The following is a 21309-nucleotide window of genomic DNA, read 5'->3' as shown; positions in this document are numbered from 1 at the left end:
TTTGCTATGGAGATAGCCTGCAGTTAATTGCATTCCAGAAGTTGTGGCCAAAAATCTAATTCGGAATAACTTTTTTATAAATATTTATTATTTAACTGATAAACTAGCAGCCTCATTGAACTATATATGTTGTGGGACATTGGAGACCCAATAGTCCTCCCACTTACACATTCTAGATAAGCTCCCCTACCTATAAAACTTCAAAGCTGTGAAAGAAAACTGGAAAATTAAACAGTTTCTTTTTTAGGGTTGTAACTGTCATAGCATACCAGATACAGCTGTCACTTTTAAAATATACTCGCTGGCTAAATAAAACCACCCTCCTTCCTTAGGAATATATATATGAACCGAATCTGGCAGTTAGATCTGTCGGTGAGATGTATAGAGACTCTTTGCTGGATCTATTATTTTATAAAACTTCTACAGTATCTTTGTCTTGTGTGGTATGTAACATGCTGCACACGGCTGCTGACATATAATTCTCTTTGTATTTTTTTATATTTGTAACCATTTTTCTTGCTTATTACATACATAAGTGAGTGGTCCATATTATATAATACTACCTGGTGCCCACGGCTCTATCTGCAAAGAATTGCTTATGGCTATCCCGCAGGACTATGAATTTTCTGGATTAAAAACTTATCCTATGTCCTTCCCAGGACTCAACTACTTTACACATCAAATTTTGTCTAAATTGGTTCAGTGGTTTAAGTGTGTGCATAGAGGTAACAGAAAGACAGACACTTTTTGCATTTATAAACTAGCCACAGCAACAGCCGCAACTCCATCTGCAATAGAATTCCATGTCCTTATGGTATTTCATCTAATCAGGTCAAAAGTGCCACAAAAGTCTAGGCTCTGATAATATTAGTATGATCACTATGGATAAGGGCTTACCTTTATGGTAGGGTCGATTCCACGGCTATTTAGCTTTAGGAGAAGTAAGGGTACCACCTCCGCACAGAGGGCCTTAAACACCTCCTGAGTCAGCCAGAAGGTATTTGCCTTTGGCGGTCAGTTAGATATTCAGGTAAAGCTTCTACCACTAATAAAATCGTTTCATTAGTTCAACTAAAAAAAAGAAACGAATTTTCAAAAATCATTAAAATTTCTGCTACGAACATGCAACTGCTGTGGAAAATTCATCTTGTAATATCTACTGACACTGTAAGTCTTCTATCAGTATATATTATTCTTTTACACAACTGCCCACAGAAAAAAAAGAGTTTTGCCTAGTTTTACTAGACAATTTACGAAATTTACTGCTTGCGTAGCTTTTTTAGAAGTGTATATAGGTACAAGTATTTTAATAATTTCTCATATATTTTCGAGCCAAGAAACTTCATTTATCTCAAAAGAATAAGATAACTGTTTTAACTAAGAAAATGTGTTAAACTGCCAAGATTGTATTAATTAAATAAAAACACAATTACATTGATAAAGCTGGATCACATCACACTGTCACTGTCACACACAAGTTCGCATCAAAACAAACAAAATCGTCCACAAGGTCGCTTTTCCTGCAACATTCATTGAATCGAAGGCAAACGACAACAATTTAGTTATCGTGTGATTTGACATTTCTACTCGAAACTTTACGTCAAAACTCGAAATCGTTGGCGAAGTTTGCTTTCATGGTAGGCCAAATCCGTAACCAATCTCGAAGTTTGAGTTCGTAGTAGACAAAACCGCTCGAAAACTAGTCGAAACGAATTCGGATCGAAAACGAAATCGAAGTAACTCGTGAGCAAATCATCGAAACGAAGCCCGAACTCCCAACTCGAGTTTCGTGGTAGCAGCCTGATACTGCTGCGCGCGCTGCTGCTGCACGTGCATGGCGCCAAGAGCGCAGCCCAAGGTATCGCCAATTATTTGAAGGAATTATATTTTTTCTTTTAGAAATATATACTCTCAAATGTGATGAAAAACATTTTAGGTATGTCGCACGGGCGGTACTAGAATTACAAACATCGACTCATTAAAGCCCTGTCTTCGACTTCGGGCTTCTAATAGACCACGTTAGTATCTCTTAGTAGTCTGTGTAATAGGTGTAATATCGTTTTTTATTTATTTAACCTGTCCTCTCCCAGAGCCACAAATTTGTGCCCAAAATCCTTCGATCCTGTTATCCTGGGAGATGACAGGTATGTACTATTGTCGAATCGCTGAGCTATTTAAACATGAAAATTTGAGTGGTAATGTTGGCGAAACATAGCAGTAAAGTATTTTGCATTTTACAAAATATAACATATAACGTACATCTCAAAAAGTATTCAAATAAAATACAAAATGCTTTTTATAAAAGGTATTTTATATACAAAATTCTCAAAAAAGGTGTTTTGCATTTTGTATTTTAAATACGAGTATATCGAATAAGTCGCAGGCAACTCTGGCTAGCTACTACCGTCCCTCTCGCTCTCATATTAAATAGTATAAGTGTCAGAGGGACCGCACGACACGAACTTCGAGTTTCGTAGTAGCCCTGCTAATTTGCGCTCAGCACTACTTAGCAGTAGGGCTACTACGAAATTCGAAAATCGAAGTTCGTATCGTACCGTCCCTCCCACTCTCGTATTAAATAATATAAGCGTCATTGGCACGGTACGATACGAACTTCGATTTTCGAGTTTCATAGTAGCCCTGCAGATTAGTGATTAGACGAAGTTGACACTTAGAGCGATTTCAGATTATCCGATCCAATTTCCGTATCGGACGCCGATACGATATCGGGCTTATCGGGGCAAGTAAGATGTATAAAATATGATCCAATATCGGATCAGATAATCTGAAAGACAGGTACATATAATTCATACATTTCACTTGCCCTGACGCCGATACCGATATCAGACCGGATAATCGAAAACGCTCTTATAACTCTGTAGCGCGCAACTGAGAGCGTTTTCAGACTGTCTTTATTTCAGAGCACTTTCAGATTATCCGATCCGATATCGGTATCGGACAACGATGATCGACACCCGATAGCTGACACCATGTACTGTTTTCACATATTCCGACAAAATCGTTCCGATTCGGCCATTTGCTGGACAGCTTAGCACACCCACAGAGACAATTTAAATACACGTATAGCACACATACAAACATATCGTCCGACAACCCACGGGCGTCTGATGGTGCCGCCAACATATCGGTGTCGCTCCGATATCCGATATCGGCCGACGACAATATGAAAAACAGCAGGTCTACCTACGAAACTCGAAACTCGAAGTTTGTATCATACCGTCCCTCGCGCTCTCGTATTAAATAGTATAAGTGTCAGGGCGATCGCACGACACGAACTTCGAGTTTCGAGTTTCGTAGTAGCCCTGCTGGTACATATTTCATACATTTCATAATGATCGCGACTGAACTTCAAGTCACTTTACTCCTAGACCACTAGGCTTTATTTTATTTTATTTTAGTTTTTTGTCGAGTTTTTTGTAATAATGTATAGTATGCAATTCGGACTACAAACTAATAACTGTCACTTTGACGCTGACAGCTATCGTCGTCAAATTGAATTTTGGCATTGGCACCTACTTTACTAATAAAGTTGAAGGAAAGGAGAGAAACTGCAAAGTTTGTTTTGTTCGCTTTATATTTTTTATTTTATTACGATGTGACTCACACACTACATTTCAGTTATGGTTATTAAAGTTAATTTTCAGTGGAATAAAAAGTACATTCAGCGCGATATAACTGACGATCACACCCGCTCTCTCTCCCGTTATTCCGAAGCGTCCACGTAGAATTTAACTGTTATTATTTGTGCTCATTGAACGTTGAAGATGCGGCGTTCTAAGGGGTATCAGGACTTGGATGATAATGGCGTGGGGCCAAGACCTGGTCCACAGGCTATGCCACCTCCTCAGGAAATCGAGATGGCTTCAGTCACCGTCGTTCCGGACGGTAAGTTTAAATGGAATGCCGTTGTTATTAAGTACCAAATGACGTTGGTTGATGGAATGTGTGTTAAGATCGTAAATGCCAGCTTATGATAACATTGGAAATTACAACTTCTGCTTTGGCTCTTTATGTAAAGTTAATTTCTCTTTGAGGAATTTCTAGGTAGAGTTGCCGAATAGTTGCGAAGTTATTCAATATACGAATCATTCAGATATTAAATTAACAGTACTGTTCTTCAAAAATTGGGAGTGAACCACTCTTGCCAAAGCTTCTAAATCTATTACATTTAAAAAGTCTTTATTGTTTTTATTTTTTAGGGAACCTATGAAATGACCAATGTAATTTGCTATGTTAGGGATTTCAAGGGTAAATAATCAAAGCTCGGTCTGGTTGGAAAAACATTTTTTTTTTAACCATAACCTGCACCTAAGTACTGTACTAGGGCTTTATTCCCACTAGGCCTAAAATCCTATAAACAGGACTTATTTTACATTTACATGGAACTCACTAATGAATCTTAAAATTTTGAATTTATAGAATAAAATTTGACATGGACCTTAAAAGTTATTTAAATTAAATTTATTTAAACAAACAATGGTAAAGGTACAATTGAAGTATACTAAACTATCTTAAAATAACTTAACTATATATACAATTCCCCCAAGGCTTGTCCCTGCGGCTGGCTGCATTTCCGTGCTGGATTGTGATCCCAATACTTTGGGCGAGACATGCACCAGCCCTATGGTCATTGGTAATATCGAATAATTTATTTTAGTTTGTTAAATACTTAAGTTATAAATATTTTTTTAAATCTCGAAATTAAATTATCAACTTTGTTTGAAGAATCTGAAATAAAGTATCTTAAGCCTGTTTCTGCATCATGGTCTAACTTTGTACAAAAATTCATTTAAATCATACCATCAGGACAACCATTAGGATCATAATGTGATAAGCCATGTCCCCGCTGAGCGTGCTGCTCCATGAAGCAGTGATTTTTGGTGCAATTTTGAGCCCTAAGTCAAACAAAATCAAGCCTCATGCGTCCAGCAGTCTCAATTGAGCCCCAGCTATTTAATATTATTATTATTATTAATTAAACCAAAAAACTAGCAAAGTTTCACTTCATTAATAGTAGGTATATTTATGTCAATATTACACAAAGTTTGGTCATATTCATTTATTCAGTACTAGCTGGTGCCCGCAACTCCATCCGCATAGAATTAGTTTATTGCTATCTCGCAAGAACTATGCAATTTTTCAGGATGAAAACTATTCTATGTCCTTCCCTTCCCCGGGACTCAAACTATCTGTATACCAAGTTTCCTCAAAATCGGTTCAGCAGTTTAGACGTGATGAGTCAACAAACAAACAAACAGACTTACAAACTTTTGCATTTATAATATTAAGTGAGATAGTAGGCTAGTTCTTAAATAAACAAATAAATAAAAGAGACTTATTCAATACTTTGTTTACAAGTTATGAATCATAAGTAATGCATTATAAAGAAAACAATGAAATAATATTCTTGTTCAATTTTAGAATTTTCTTTGCAGATACATTCACTGTAACTCAAGCTGTGAATGCGCTGGGCTTCGGCTGGTTCCAGGTGAAGCTGTCGCTGTGCACTGGCCTCTGCTGGATGGCTGACTCCATGGAAATGACCATATTGAGCATCCTGTCACCTGCCTTGCACTGCGAATGGAATATCAGCAAGTAAAGACAGCTTTGGTGACGATTGAATATACATAATAATAAATAAAATAAATAAAAGATAAACAAATAAAAATCTGATGACCTAACTGATGACTTAATAGAAATACATATTTGCTACCCAGGAATCTACTCTTTTTACATTCTATATGTAAAAAGAGTTCTAGTTTATATGTATGTTCTAGTTTTTCAAGATTTAATTGATTTGATAACACACTAAGAAAAACCACAGATAAAAACAAGTCTTGTTTTTCTCTGTGGTTTTTCTTATAAGGATTCCTTCATGTAACTAATCCACTTTCTTTCTCTCCCTCAGCACTTATTAACTCGCTGTTGGACATAATTCCTCTTCAAGCTTCTAAACTGGTTCTGGTTTGTGTTCTATAACTAACTAATATTATATTAATTATATTAACATTGTTAGTAAGTTTCTGCAAAAATTCCATTATTTGCATTGTCTTTCAAACCAAACATTATTATCTGTACCAAATTACATGTCTTACAAAAAAACTGGCCAAGACCGTGTCGGACACGCCCGAAATAGGGTTCCGTAGCCGTTATGAAAAAAATAAGTAATATTATTCTAAGGATTTCGTATTTTGTACCAGTTTAGGTATATTTTATACCTTATTTGAGTTATTTGCTATTTACTCTTAAACTACTAATAATTCTCAAGAAAACTTAACCGTTACAGTTTTCCTTGTAAGTTTGATATACTTACTACCATCCTGAATTATTTCAAATTTCAAATTTTAGAGGGAGGGGGGGGGGGGACGCTCGATTTTATTGAAAATTTCCACTTTAAAATTGAATATTTTGCAAACAAAGCTCTGAATCGAAAAATCGTTTGAGCAACCCCCCATGATTTTAAAATACCTATCCAACGATACCCCACACTACAAGGTTGGATGAGAAAAAAAAATCACCACCACTTACGTTATTTGTTTTTGTTTTTTTTTATTGTACCATTTTGTCGGCATAGTTTACATATATATTCGTGCAAAATTACAGATTTCTAGCACTGATAGTCCATGAGCATAGCCGCGGACGGACAGACAGACAGACAGACATCGCGAAACTATAAGGGTTCCGTTTTTGCACACAAGTCAATCCCTCGTGATATTTGATTTTTGCTATGAGAATTCCGCTCCTTGGTAATTACTGCATTGTAACACATTGTAAATGTCGGGTTAATTTTCTCTTATATTATTTCGCGTAACAGCTTCAGAGTCATTTCAGAATCCATAGATATACACTGTAAATCGCTTAGCTTCACGCAACATCAACACGCCGTGTATAGTAAAAATAGATTGAATAATACCATTTCTTATGAATTTACACATATTATACATTATGAAATATTATAAAATGTTGTATAAAGTAAGCTCGATTATGCGATATTTTGGGACTCATATTTATTTATTTATTTAGAAAGTACATCCACATCATGTATATTACAATTTGAGCCATATTATAAACTATTTAAAGGTACTTTATTCCGATATACATGACAATTACGGAGCACATGTCATTGACCATAAATGCGAGATGTCCATTACAATGTTAAAAATTCGGTACTTAAAACAGATTAAAATAGAATTTGATAAAAAAAAAAGAATACATTGGAACAATTCAATCAAAAATCAAAATAAAAGAAAAAATGTCATGCGAGTACAATTAAACAATAATAAAAAAAAAAAAAAAAAAAAAAAAAGATATTTATTAGGGACATTTCCGCCTTTGTCTTAATAACACCACCTTAATATAGGAAAAGGGTCCTCAAAAGTCGCGATGTAATACAGTCGTTATATTCGTAGTTACTTAAATTGCTCATACAGTTCACTCACTGGTCTCTATGTCTGTTACTCTATTTCCAATAGTCGGGGTGACTTGAATTTTGGTATAAACATGCAAGTTGGATGACAATGCAAGTACAGTAAACAAAAATTACAGTCGGCAAAAAAGTTTGTATTCTTTTTAACAAAAACTTATGTATTTTTAATGCAGGTATCAGCAAGCTCTCACGACAACAGTGGTGTTCTTGGGAATGATGCTCAGTTCTACGTTCTGGGGCAATATCAGTGATCGATATGGAAGAAAAACCGTAAGTGTGCCTTCTGCGATACGATACGTAGTGCATTGAGTCGGCGGCAGGGTAAGCGGCGCTAGTGCTGGTGGCGTGCTACTGGAGCGTAAAGTACCAGCTGCCTACCCTGGAATCGACCCAATGCACGCCAATGGGTAATGAGGGCTATCGCGTATGAATTCGCCGATAGAGGCTACGACACTTGTTTACGAGCTAGTGTGATGAAAAATTTAATAAGCTCCAATCGTTTTGCTACAAAACCTTTGTGACAGACGGACGGACATGGGAATGACAGCAATAGGGCTTCGCTTGGGTACCTACAGAACCCTAAAAATCCAGATTGAGAACATTATCGCGTGGCCGTCAATTAATCAGTTGGCTTAGCTGTTCCATCTTAAATTCCTAAGCTGCTTATCTACTTATTTAAAAGCCGTGATGGCCTAGTGGATTAATCTATGGTCTCTCAAGTATACGTTTCCTCTTAGCTTTTCAGAATTCATGTGTGAAATTACATTTTAAAACCATGAGCTTTAAGGCGAAGGTAAAACTCGTGAGGGAATCAACCTGCGAAGAAATTCAATAATGTGTCTGCGAGAATTAGGGCCCAAACCCTCTCATTCTGAGAGGACGCCTGTGCCCAACAGTGGGACGTATAATAGGCCGAGATGATGATGATTCCTATTGATTAAACTTCCTTATGGTCTGGCACATGGGACCATCCATAAATTAAGCATACCAATATGACCTTTTTAGCCTCCCCCTCCCCATGACATTTTGTTCCTGTTTCACAATTTGTTTGATGTATTTTATAGATGATCCCCTATGATGATGATGATGATTGCTGGACTGTATTTTTCTGATTGCAGGCCCTCAGTATGTGTGGGGTGTTGCTGTTCTACTATGGCCTTCTGAGTGCCATAGCCCCAAATTTTCTATGGCTCTTATTCTTGCGAGGTCTCGTTGGTTTTGCCATCGGATGTGTACCACAATCGTTAGTATTACAACTTAATTACTTCTGAAAATGTATGAAATTTAAAATAATAAGGACTAGTAGCTAGTAGTAGCATTTAGGTATAGGTCGATTCACAAGAACTGGCACGAATGATTTGAATGAGGGTAGGTAATGTCTCTTGTCACTGTGTGAGTGCCGTTCTTATGAAAGGCTCTCCTTATATTTTGTAAAGAAGCATATACTTCTTATAACACAATTATCAACGTTTCAATCAACCTATACTTAGAAATTTTTACACATAAACATTATCATTCACTCGGGTCCTAAGATACAGCCTCAGCCTATAATGAATTATTGTAATCTCCTTGTGTTGTATTTTATTTAATAATAATAATAAATATCGTGGGACACCTGACACCAATTGACCTTGACCCAATCTAAGCAAAGCTTGTACTGTGGATACTAGGCAACAGCTAAATATACTTATATAGATAAATACATACTTAAATACATATTAAACATCCAAATCCGAAAACAATAACAACCTTCGTATTATTCATATAAATATCTACCCGGCCGGGAATCGAACCCGGGACCTTAAGCTTCGTAGTCAGGTTCTCTAACCACTTGGCCATCCGGTCGTCATTCGGTGGTATAATAAATATGTTTTTTTTTAATATATATTAATTTTATTGTTTCCAGCGTGACACTGTACGCAGAGTTTCTACCGACAAAGCAGAGAGCCAAGTGTGTCGTCTTACTGGATGTAAGACTCTTTGCAATACTCAAATACAGATAGCGCGCGAGTTGAATGCAGTCGGGGCCTGAGGTGAAGAGCGGGAGCCTCTCCCCCCGCTATCCACACGCCCCGCCTCTGTCGCCTTTAGTGTAGTGCTGTCCTTCATAGCTGTCGTACACATATCGATCGCGTTAATACTCATGTTGCACCCCGTATTATTTTTTGTTTTTAATGATGGCTGATCCGAGTTCCGAGTTTTCGTTCTTCGTTTCCGTTCTTTTTTTTTGTTGACGGTTTATTTGAGTTGCATCCATCGTGTTGAGTCACGTTGCGACCACGATGAATGAATGAAAGAAATAAAAGGTTAGGTGCTAAGTCCTGTATATACATAATTATGTGTTTAAAGCGCGAAAGTAAAAAATAATAATAATAAAATGTTTAAATTAAAATAACATTTCTTTTACAAATTTATCGACATATCTTCTGTATGTCGATAAATTCGTCATCATTAGGTAATTCTAATAAGGTCGCAACACTATCGTATTCCTGAGCTTTGTATTCAACTCGCGCGGTATCTGTAGGACTAATCTCCTGCTTACGCATGCAAGAAAAAGCGGCCAAAACTATCAGTTTTTTTTTAGTTTTATTGATTTATTTTGATTGATTTTATTGATGTTTAGTTTTATATAAAATAATAATTATAAAAAATATGTAAAAACTTCTTTGTTTGTGGCTGTTTACACCTGATTGCCTTGCTCTTAGACGAAGATTTAACTTTATGCACTAGAGCATAATAATTTTATGTCGCCTAGATCCAGCATAAACACGAGCTTTAGGAGAATGAGAAGTGAAATAGTAATTTATCAGTTATCATTTTAAACTTAATTAACCTTTTTGCAGTGTTTCTGGGCGCTCGGGGCTTGTCTTGAAGTGGCTTTAGCGCTGGTTGTGATGCCGACGCTGGGATTCCACTGGCTCCTCGCTCTCTCCACGATACCACTTCTTATCTTCGCCCTCATATGCCCGGTAAGATTTTTACCTACGAATAATTCAAGTATTACGTAAGCACCGAAGGGGGGTGGGGTCTTTGCTTATTTTTGAAGACATGGGGGCCGGGGGGGGGTCTAGATAGTGCTTACGTCAGCAATATTTATTTATTATTTCTTGTTTTTTTTCAAAATGTAGTAGGTTTTAATTCAAGCAAATATAGCTACCCGACTTTTTTTTTATTCGACTGGATGGCAAACGAGCAAGTGGGTCTCCTGATGGTAAAAGATCACCACCGCCCATAGACATCTGCAACACCAGGGGGATAGCAGATGCGTTGCCAACCTAGAGGCCTAAGATGGGATACCTCAAGTGCCAGTAACACGCCACGCCGAAACACAACACACTGCTGCTTCATGGCAGGATTAGCGAGCAAGATGGTGGTAGCAATCCGGCGACTTGCAACAAATTCACATAAATAATAAAGAAACCGAATAGATTTCAATATATATATACCAATGTTTACGTAAGCATATATAGGGGGGAGGAGGTTTGCTGACTTTCGCTGACAGGGGGGGGGGGAGTTAAAAATGACTAAAACTCTGCTTACGTAATACTTGAATGACTCCTAAATAATAACTCAGGAAATCAGGAATTCAGGCGTCAGGTGTTAAGTCACCATGACAGATCATTAATGCTGCGACAACTCCGGGCTCTTGACAATGAATGATCACCTGTCATTGTCAATGTTTTAAGTTCTGAAGTTACACAGGTACTAATTATGTACAGTACGATTACTTGGAGTTAACACTTGACAGATGCGCGTGCCTTCAGTCAATTTTCAACTTTGAGGTCATACAAATAAATATACGCCGGTATACTAAATATGGCTTTATTTGTATGACGTCAAAGTTGAAAATCGACTGAAGGCACGCCCATCTGTCAAGTGTTAACTCCAAGTACTGTACCACGTACTGTATTTTAATTTACCATTTCAGTGGCTCCCAGAATCGGCGAGGTTTCACGTTGCTAGTGGACATCCAGACAAAGCGTTGGCTACATTAGAACAGGCAAGTTCTGTTGATTAGATATGAAATAGTAGTTTATGTGACTGTTACATAATACAATAAGACTCATTACAATACGAGTGATGTTTTATGAACTGAGCCAACTGGCGGCATACTAACAAGCCGTGAAATACTTAGGGGCTGTTTCACCATCCATTGATTAGCGTTAACCGACGGTTAAATGTGATGCCGTCTCCGTCTATTCGAACAAAACAAATAGAGAACGAGAAACAATTTCTAGTCACCACCACACCACCACAGGTTAAGAAACGCTGTCCTTTCTAGGGCACTTGTAGGGCAGCGTTTCTTAACCTGTGATCCGCGGACCCTTCCGCGAGTATGTGTATGGGGGTCCACCGTCTTATCTATGGACATTTGAATTTATTTCTGTTTTTTTTATTAAGGGGGTCCTTGAAGTGTGCTTGATTTTCTACGGGGCCGCAGACTGAAAAAGGTTAAGAAACGCTGGTCTAGGGGCTTTTGTTATTAAAATAAATAAATAAATATCATGGGACACTTGACACCAACTGAACCTAGTCCCAAATTAAGCAAAGCTTTGTACTATAGAAACTAGGCAACGGATAAAGATACTTATATAGATAAATACATACTTAACTACACCATGACCCGAGAACAAACATTCGTATTATTCATACAAATATCTGGCCCGGCTGGGAATCGAACCCGGGACCTCAAACTTAACCTAAAACCTAATTCCTTAAACTTGGGCCAATCAACTATTTTACCGACACTTTGGGCGTCTCCTGCGTTACTAAAATTGTCTCTGGCGTTACCAGAAAATCGTACTTCCAACAAGATATTTCACGGTTTAATAGGTTGAACTTACGTAGGATGGCATGTATTCATGTACATACACCATCTATTAAATTACAGAAAAAACATGTTTACTTACAAAAATCTGCAATACGGTATTTGACTATTTTGTATATGTTTTATAAATTAAAAAATCACAATGCCTGTTATCGAATAGAGAAACAATTTTTAAGCAACCTTTACAAATAACAAAGTTATAAAGGTTTGAAATTCAAGATTAGAAAGAGAAAGACATACTGGCATGTGACGTCACACGCCAGTACCGCCATACTTGTTGCATAGAGAAAAGCGTTTGAGAAAGAGACAGGTAAGTATACAGATTTTTCAAAAAATCACTATAAATCCAATTTGCAACTGATTTAAATTTTCTCTTCGCTAAACACTATCTGTATATCTATATTTTCAGAATAATATTAAGATATGGCAAATTAAGGAGTTGTCAAATACCGTATTGTTTGAAAAATGTCGCGGACAGATTAGTGTCGGTAAAAAAGTTGATTGGCCCTCTTAAACTTGTCCAGCTTATTTTTTTTCCTCGGTGGTAGATAGCACAAGACAACGGGCGGCCGATGCTGCTGGGGCGTCTAGTGTGCGACGACTCAGTGGGTATGGGGCAGCGCGGCCGGCTCAAACACTTGCTGATACCGCAACTGAGGAACACCAGCCTGCTCCTATGGCTCATATGGTACGGTTCGACAACTTGACTTACTTTAGGTAAAATGCATAATATACATTTTTTTTTTATTCGACTGCAGATCACAATTTCCCATTATAAGTCCTTTTTGACTATTTTAGAGCTCCGGAAAGTACTAAACTGTGATTCACTCGTCAGACAATTTAATTGACTAGGTATTTATTTATTTCAAAATTACTAAAAATCTAATTTTCACATCTCATGCTCGTAAAGCTCGTGTTTATGCTGGATCTAGGCGACATAAAAAGACTTTTTATGCTCTAGTGCATAAAGTAAAATCTTCGTCTAAGACCAAGGCGATCAGGTGTAAACAGCCACAAATTAGAAAGTTTCTACATATTTTTTTTAATAATTTTTAATTTATGTGAAACTAAAAATCAACCAAATCAAACAAAATAGATCAATAAAGTTGAAAAAATATTGTTATATAGTAATGCATGAACAATTCTTTCCACTGTTGCAATTTCATTTCCTCGCCATCGAAGTGAAAAGCAGAGTGTAAAACTCGAGCATTTAACTCATTTTCCCCTCGACGTGTCTATCCACCCTCGCCGTACCGGCTCGGGTGGCTATATGAACGTCTCGGGTAAAATGGCTCGTTTTATGCTCTTGTTGTACAATCTACTATTTTCAGTAAAATAACCATTTGTAAACTTCATTGTTGTAGGATGTCGTGCGCATTCTGCTACTACGGTCTGGTGCTGATGACGACGGAGCTGTTCGAGACGGAGCCCGGCGGCTCGCTGGAGGCCTGCGCGGCCGACTGCCGCCCTCTCCACACCACGGACTACATGGACCTGCTCTGGACCACGCTGGCTGAATTCCCAGGTAGACCTTGTACTCAAGGGCGTCGCGGGGGGGGAGCAAGTTGATATGAAGAATGAGAAAAGAATAATTTGTAGGTATTTATTTATTGGAATTGGTGAATTCATTCGAGTTTCGGTTTCGACGCACGGGACTGGTTTTGTTGCTTTACATTAGGCAACTTTTTTAGAATCCCTTTAGAGTCTCTCTGGGGTGATGGGCAGCTGCCGACACCCTTGCTTGTACTGTCGGCATGTACGGCATACTATTATTGTGAATTATTATTTTATTATTATTTGTGTGTATTCGTTAGTGGGCGTGCGTGCGTGTATGTGTGTGTATCTGTGTTTGTGTGTGTGTGTAATAAGTAATATTTGTCACAAAATAAAATACATGAAAAAAAAAATGTTACTACACATTGCAAGAATTTTTCCAGAATACGTAAACTAATTATATTTCTTCTTCTTCTCTTCTTAAGAGTACTCTTGTCGGTGGAGTATCTTCCAGACATCCCTCCTTTGAGCTATTATATTACATATTTATAAATTATCGGATTATCGTCTAACTATTAATTATGAAAATAGCTTTAAGTTATGTTGCAGTGCCCTACTACAGGGTTCCATGTTCGGGAAATATTTTATTATAATTTAAGACCTATGTGCCCATGAAAGCGATGATTGTATGATCAAGAAAAAGTCATGATAAATGTTGAAAAACACTGATCTAAATAATTTCGTTTGCATTCTTAGGTATCTTCGCGACGATATTCATCATCGAGAAATTTGGCAGAAAGAAGACAATGGCTTTCCAGTTCGTCATATTTTCCATTTGCGTTTGCATGCTGGTGTATAATGAGAAGTGAGTATATATACAATTTACTAGCTGTTGCCCGCGACTTCCACTGCAAAGAATTGGTTCGTTGATTAATTTATCTGGATAAAAAATATCCTTCATCGGGACTTAGTTTCATATCAATCGGTTCAGACATTACTATATTATATTCTCATTTAAAAGATTTTTGGTATGCCTAGTTTATATTTTACTAGCTTTTGCTCGCGGCTCCGGTCGCGTGGTATTCGGTTATCGCGCGCTGTTCCCTCGGGAACTGTGCATTTTTCCGGGATAAAAAGTAGCCTATGTCACTCTCGGGCCCATAAACTATCTCTATGCCAAAAATCACGTCGATCCGTCGCTCTGTTACGGCGTGAAAGACGGACAAACATACAAACACACTTTCGCATTTATAATATTAGTAAGTACGGATTAAGCAGCTTACCGCGAAAGTGGACAGCCCCAAAAGGTGGACAGCAAAAAGAAATGTGCTCGTGCATGAGAAACACGATCAAAATATGAAAAAAAGTACCTACTTCCATGGTTGGTTTAGAAATTAAAATTTGATTTACCTAGGGCTAGATAGTGACAGTCTTTGTTGTAATATAGAGCTATACTGCCCTCCTAAGCCGAAAGGCGCTATCTAAAAAAAAACGCTTTTCTGTCATTTACACCATGTGATGCAGAATGTTTTAAGCTACACAATAGTATTAATAACTCAAGTTTTTTTTTGAGATAGCGCCTTTTGGCTTAGGAGGGCAGTATAACCAACCCACAGAAACAGCAGAAAACCAGCGCCATGACTGAAGAAAATCAGACATCGGCATTTGCTGAGTGGCATCCATTTTGGTGTACAGTCAAGGGCAAAAATATGTATACACTTTATTAGTACCTTGTCACTTTAACCACTGTGACAGTTCATATAATGACGAAAATAGACAAGGTACTAAAGTGTATACATATTTTTGCCCTTGACTGTACTGTTCAGTGCTGTTATATTTAGATTAAGATTTCATGTACAATTTTTTTTACACCAAATATTTTTTTCCATTCTATTTTATAAAATTCAAATACCTTTTTTTTTTTCAGTCGTGTTTTCCTGACCTGCATTTTGTTCTTGGCGCGTGGTATCATTGCCGGATTGTTCCAGGCTGCGTACGTTTATACTCCTGAGGTAATTATTTATAACAGTAATTAACAACTTGAACGGCTCTGTATTTACGTGGATGACCTGATTGACCTGTATAGATGTAGTGAAAAAAGTTTTTACACAGGCCGAGTCAAAATCAATCTTATGCTAATGTCATAAAGGCTTTGACATGGAATAACTTTTCTCACTGTAACTATATTAACATTCTATGCCGGGCGGTTACGGAAGCAAAACAAATAAGTACGAAGAAAGATACTAAGAATAAAAATGTTATAGTTTGTCTTTAGTTTCATGCAGAACGATGCTGCAGCCCTGTGCCCTCTCTGCAATTAGTGCGCATTTTTTAACTACGGCAGGACTAGCGAGCAAGATGGTGGTAGCAATCCGGGCGGTTGCACAAGGTCCTACCACCTGCGATGTAATGAACCAATAGAAACGCTTCATTTACTTCTCCTCGCTCAGCACATCTCTAGTCGAAGCAGCTCGGCGGAGCGAGGATAGGTAAATGAAATGTTTCTAGGTTCATGACAAACATTCCTCGCAACACATCCTCGCACATCTCTGGTGGAAAACACAGTGAGAGAAAAGACCTTAAAATGACTGTCCATATCTCCAGGTTTACCCGACAGCGCTGAGGTCGACGGCGGTCGGCGCATGCAGTGGCGTCGCTCGACTCGGCGCTATGATCACTCCTTACGTTGCACAGGTGAATATTCATTTTATTCAACATCATCGCAACATTGCATCCGGTTCGAAGGACCAATATTGGGATGTTGTCTTCTATTGAACCATAGGCACTAAACTATAACACCAAAAAGATGCAGGTTCACTTTTTATTACGTTTTTCGCGTTTGCACAGTCTAGATTGATTTTTGCTTTGTATATTAAACGAGAGCGGACTTGTACAAGTAGCCATGTTGAAAGGAAAAGAGTTAGAGCGATTATAAGCCGTGTAAGAAACGGACGATCGCTCTAACTGCGCTCCGAATTAGGCCAATAGAATTTAGTAATATTAAACAATCATCATAGTCATTTCAGCCTCGCGTCTTCTTGCTGGGCACAGAAGGGCTACTACGAAGTTCGAAAATCGAAGTTCGTATCGTATCGTCCCTCTCACTCTCGTTTTAAATAATATAAGCGTGAGCGGGATGGCAAGACACGAAGTTCGAATTTTGTTCTTTGTAGTAAAGGGTCAGGTCTCTCAAAGTGAGAGGGCTTGGGCCGTAGGATGTTAGTACATAGTAGTGCAGATTAGGAACTTAACACACACTTCTTCGGGCTTCTAATGGAGTCTCGTTCGTAATTCCTTACCGCTCTTAAGGTTCAATGTACTATTGTGCAAGGATTGTATTTAGAAAGAAATGTTGCTCATGTAGGCAACAAACAACTCCAGTAAATAATACTTGGTATTTATTTGCGGCTACATTTTTAAACCTTATCCATATTTCAAAAAAAATACTTTTATTTCTAGGTTTTACTGAAGAACTCGGTACTAATAGCGACCGGCGTGTACGCATCAGCTGCTTTACTGGCCGCTGTAGCGTGTCTGCTGCTCCCCATAGAAACCAAGGGTCGCGAGATGAGGGAAAACGTCACTGGCACTACCTAGGTATAAGGGGGCGTGCGTTATGTTCGTAAAGGGGGGAGGGTCTTGGGCAAGATGGCGGAAAGTCATGGTAAATGGGGGTTACTAATGAGATTATGACGTGTGAAAAGGGAAAATTAGCGAAAGAAAACCCATCCTCAGAATTCAACTGACTCAAAGTCAAAGTCGAGGCCGTATTGTCCAACGTGCTGACGTTTGCGATCGCATTCACCATCTCTTTCTACCCTCGTCTTATACCGTGTGACAGAAAGAAGTGGTGAAAACGATTGTGATTACAAGTATTGTAGTTACAGTGCTTTCATTCTAGCATGGTGCGGGTGACAGCTGTCAATATCACAGACTAGAGAGTGAAAGTGTCGAAAGTTGAGTCGATAATAAAGTAATAATTTAAAATAGTAATCAAAATTAATGTCATCATCAATCCGATTATTACGCTCATTTTTGATGAAAGTATTAGTGAAATTCTAGGTTGGAATATTATTTGCACCTTGAAAGCTTAACGTAATTTACAAGAATGTTCGCTACTTACCAATTAATTAAAAAGTACCGATATAACTCAAGATCCATTAGGTCGCACCACTAAACGAGTCTCTGGTGTTACGTTACATGCATATTACGTTTCTTAACTTAATTGTGCTTTGATTTTTATTAATTGATTTTAAAAATCTGATAGGTTTTTATTTCGTATAACATAGGTTTAATATACTATTTATGTTCAAATATGTTACGCCAGTCATATTCAGGCTACAACTGAAATATATGTACTTCCATATATTTAGACCGCAGCAACTTTTTTTTGAGTAAAACGAAACGGTGCATCAAGTGTCACCCACACCATGCTAGAATTAAAGGGCTGTAGACAATAAGGCCTCAGGTATAAAGACATATCGGATGTAACGACCAAAAAAAAGTTCTCAAAATGAAATGTTTATACTTTGCTACGCGTTTTATACTTTGGTATAATTTATTTGTATTTAACTTTATCAAGGTCATGCAATACATACAATACACTACAACACATGCACTACAATACAATACATGGTACTTAATGAACATAATGTCTGTTTTTGCACCCTAGTTAATAAGCACTCAAATGTAAAGACTGTTTTTTGTAATCGCTTTTTTAATGTTTACATGAGCGCTAGCTATTGCTATGCATTTTTATATCGTATAATGTTTATAATTTATAAGATCGATCCATCGCCTGTTATGCTATTGTTGACATCTACAATATAAGTAGAATGAAAAAAGTTAGAGTAGAAAATAGCACTTTCCATGTAACTGTCACTTTTTTGACGTACGATGCTTGAATGTGGCAACAATTTAGTACGAACATTTCTACTTCCATTTTCATCCGGTTTCTAGACTTTATTATCAATTCTACCTTTTGGTTTACAATTTTTCATGTGGATTCGTATTTTCTGAACACTCTTAAATCTTAAAACAACCTTTTGATCTAACTGTCAGTATTATGTATCTTAAGTTTGGTTGTGATATTTGGGGAATAAGTACTGAAAAGGTGCTAATTTCGCTGTGTTTTGTTTATGTAAGAAGCATATTTCTTACAGATATTAATAAGTAATATAAATTTGTTTTTACGAAAATTTTAGCTGCGCCAAAAGTATTACTGCAGTCGTGATACAGCGAACCAGCAGGGCTACTATCGTATCGTCCCTCTCGTTCTCATATTAAATAGTATAAGTGTCAGTGGGACCGCATGACACGAACTTCGAGTTTCGAGTTTTGTAGTAGCCCTGCTGGCTATATTACGAAGCGCGAAATTCGAACTTCGTATCTTGCATGAGAGGGACGGCATGATACGAACTTCGAGTTTCGAACTTGGTAGTAGCTCCCCAGACATTAAATTTATTTTTTACATTATAATTCGATTGTAATCGTTGTAATTATCAAGCTCGAGTACCCGATTACGAATATTATACTTAGTTAAAACGAAACATTTACGGCTCGCCATTGTCGTGGCGCGGCGCGCAGTTTGCTTAGAAACTTCGTTCTACGTATTACTAGCTGTTGCACGCTACTGCGTCTACGAATAATTTGTTTATCGCTATCGCGCGAACCATCCTTCGTGCCAAATCTCATCTAAATAAGCTCAGCGGTTCAAGTGTGAAGAAGTAGTAAAGATAGTAGGGATAGGGATGTGAACAGGAAGAAAAAAAATCTATACCTACTTGTTGCGTGTAACAGCATAAATAGTATGTAAATAAATGTAAAGCTTTTTTTGCTATGTTTGACATTGATAGAAACTTCTTGTGTAATGTAATGTGTCAGAATTTAGGGCCTCCACTAACTCGCGCAGTTGCCTGGCTTGGTTTGGCGCGGCGTGTTGTTTCAATAGGTTTCAGTTTCAATGAGCAGAGACCCGCCTCATGCAGCGCTGCTGTAGAGTCTGGCCAACGAATGCTGTCCACGAGGTATTAAATTATACTCTGGACACTTAAAGGTGCATCAAAATTCATGTAGTAATGTGTGAAACTTGATGAAGCACTTTAGGAGTCCCTTGGTAAATTTAATGACCTTTGTCAGTGCCCATTTACGTACAGTCCAGACGCATCAATTTTTGGACCATTTTGACCAGATTGGCATTGAATATATCTTCTAACATTTTAATTCTAATAAGCAGTGACGCTAGCGACATCTATACCGTAGCCCTCATCGAGAAACTTTCGGCACTCCATTGGAACCAACCGCTCACCCGGACAAGAGATGTCGTTACTAAGCAATCAAATTAAGATTGGTTTTTTGGAATCTTTTTGTATTTTTTTTTGCTTAAGTGGCTAAATAAGAAACAAACAAACTAAAATATGAGGTGCATAGGGGAAATTCGTGTCTGTACCGTTGACCAGCAGTGGTGTAGCGGTATAGCACGCGGTACGGAATACCGAGGACCTGGGTTCGATTCCCAGTGCTGGTCTTATTTTTCTGGTTTTTCTGTGCATCTATATTTCAGTTTGTATTTTCAATTTAGGTTTTACGGGATGACCGTAAAAGTAAAAATTTGGAATTGAAATAAAAAATACAAAAAGATTTGACCAGTGGCGTAGTTAGCTAGGTAACTTAGGGCCCTGGGGCAAATAAAAAAATGGGGCCCACTGCTATCAAAACTGGTAAGGTTTTTTGTAGTAAAATCATTATATTTTAAAAATGCTAAGCAACTATAAAGCAGAATTTCGAGGGCCCCTGAGGTTGAGTGCCCCGGGGCACTGCCCTGCCTAGCCCCTTGGTAGCTACGCCACTGGATTTGTGCCACGCGAGCTAGCGGTGGCCCTTACTTCATGATGGCCGTTGACTGTAGAGATTAATAAAATTGTGAGTGCCTCTTTCAATTTTGTCTTATAGGTACCTACTTTTAAACTGCGTCGATTAATGACTAAACTTCTTGCGAAATAACGAATCATGCTTTTGCGCATAAGACTTAGCTTTATTAATATTGATTGGCAAAATAATTATCTAGCATTTCTATCTTCATTTATTTCTAATTATGATTGATGATCATGTGACCAAATGTTATTTATTTAAATCTTTATACAAATTATTGTTAAGTTTACACGAAATACTGTTTAATAAAATGCACTATGATACTATTACTGTTTTGTTCCTCTAATAATAAGGAATTATAATCAATTTGTAGAAATAAAAATCAATGCTATGCTAGATCCTAAATCGTTCATTTGATTGGCACGGTTTTTACGGTAGGTACGGAGAGACTAAGGAAGGACAGAGTGTATTGTCTAACGTCATCTTCCCTAATCATAATATACCTTTGACAGAAAGAAATAGTGAAAGTAATTCCGATTGCGTTAACAGTTAGACAATGTGGTCTCAGGAATAGGACCTTATTCTCTCTGAATCACAATCGTTTTTACCGCTTCTTTCTGTCACATGGTTGGTTGGTATAACACGAGGCTAGAAAGAGATGGTGATTACA

The 21309-nt window shown here is 37.7% G+C and overlaps 1 protein-coding gene across 1 annotated transcript; it reads left to right on the top strand.

Moving 5' to 3' along the window:
• The first annotated feature begins 3561 nt into the window (after nucleotides 1–3561).
• Nucleotides 3562–21254, top strand: LOC141431877 (synaptic vesicle 2-related protein-like). Its single transcript, XM_074093159.1, has 13 exons — nucleotides 3562–3906; nucleotides 5457–5616; nucleotides 7621–7717; nucleotides 8566–8690; nucleotides 9354–9417; nucleotides 10291–10416; nucleotides 11376–11447; nucleotides 12824–12963; nucleotides 13640–13800; nucleotides 14526–14634; nucleotides 15697–15781; nucleotides 16374–16463; nucleotides 17229–21254. Exons 1-13 carry the CDS (start codon nucleotides 3786–3788, stop codon nucleotides 17364–17366), a joined length of 1488 nt encoding a protein of 495 aa, XP_073949260.1. The 5' UTR covers nucleotides 3562–3785; the 3' UTR covers nucleotides 17367–21254.
• Nucleotides 21255–21309: the final 55 nt, after the last annotated feature.

The sequence above is a fragment of the Choristoneura fumiferana genome, chromosome 10, assembly GCF_025370935.1.
Source record: "Choristoneura fumiferana chromosome 10, NRCan_CFum_1, whole genome shotgun sequence".
Lineage (NCBI taxonomy): Eukaryota > Metazoa > Arthropoda > Insecta > Lepidoptera > Tortricidae > Choristoneura > Choristoneura fumiferana.
This window is presented reverse-complemented; position numbering and strand designations above follow the sequence as displayed.

Excerpts from the sequence above, each read along its gene's own strand:
- LOC141431877 (XM_074093159.1), top strand. The coding sequence starts at position 3,786 with ATGCGGCGTTCTAAGGGGTATCAGGACTTGGATGATAATGGCGTGGGG. Across the intron at positions 12,964-13,639 it reads CTGCTCCTATGGCTCATATG|GATGTCGTGCGCATTCTGCT; the intron begins GTACGGTTCGAC and ends TCATTGTTGTAG. Across the intron at positions 14,635-15,696 it reads ATGCTGGTGTATAATGAGAA|TCGTGTTTTCCTGACCTGCA; the intron begins GTGAGTATATAT and ends TTTTTTTTTCAG.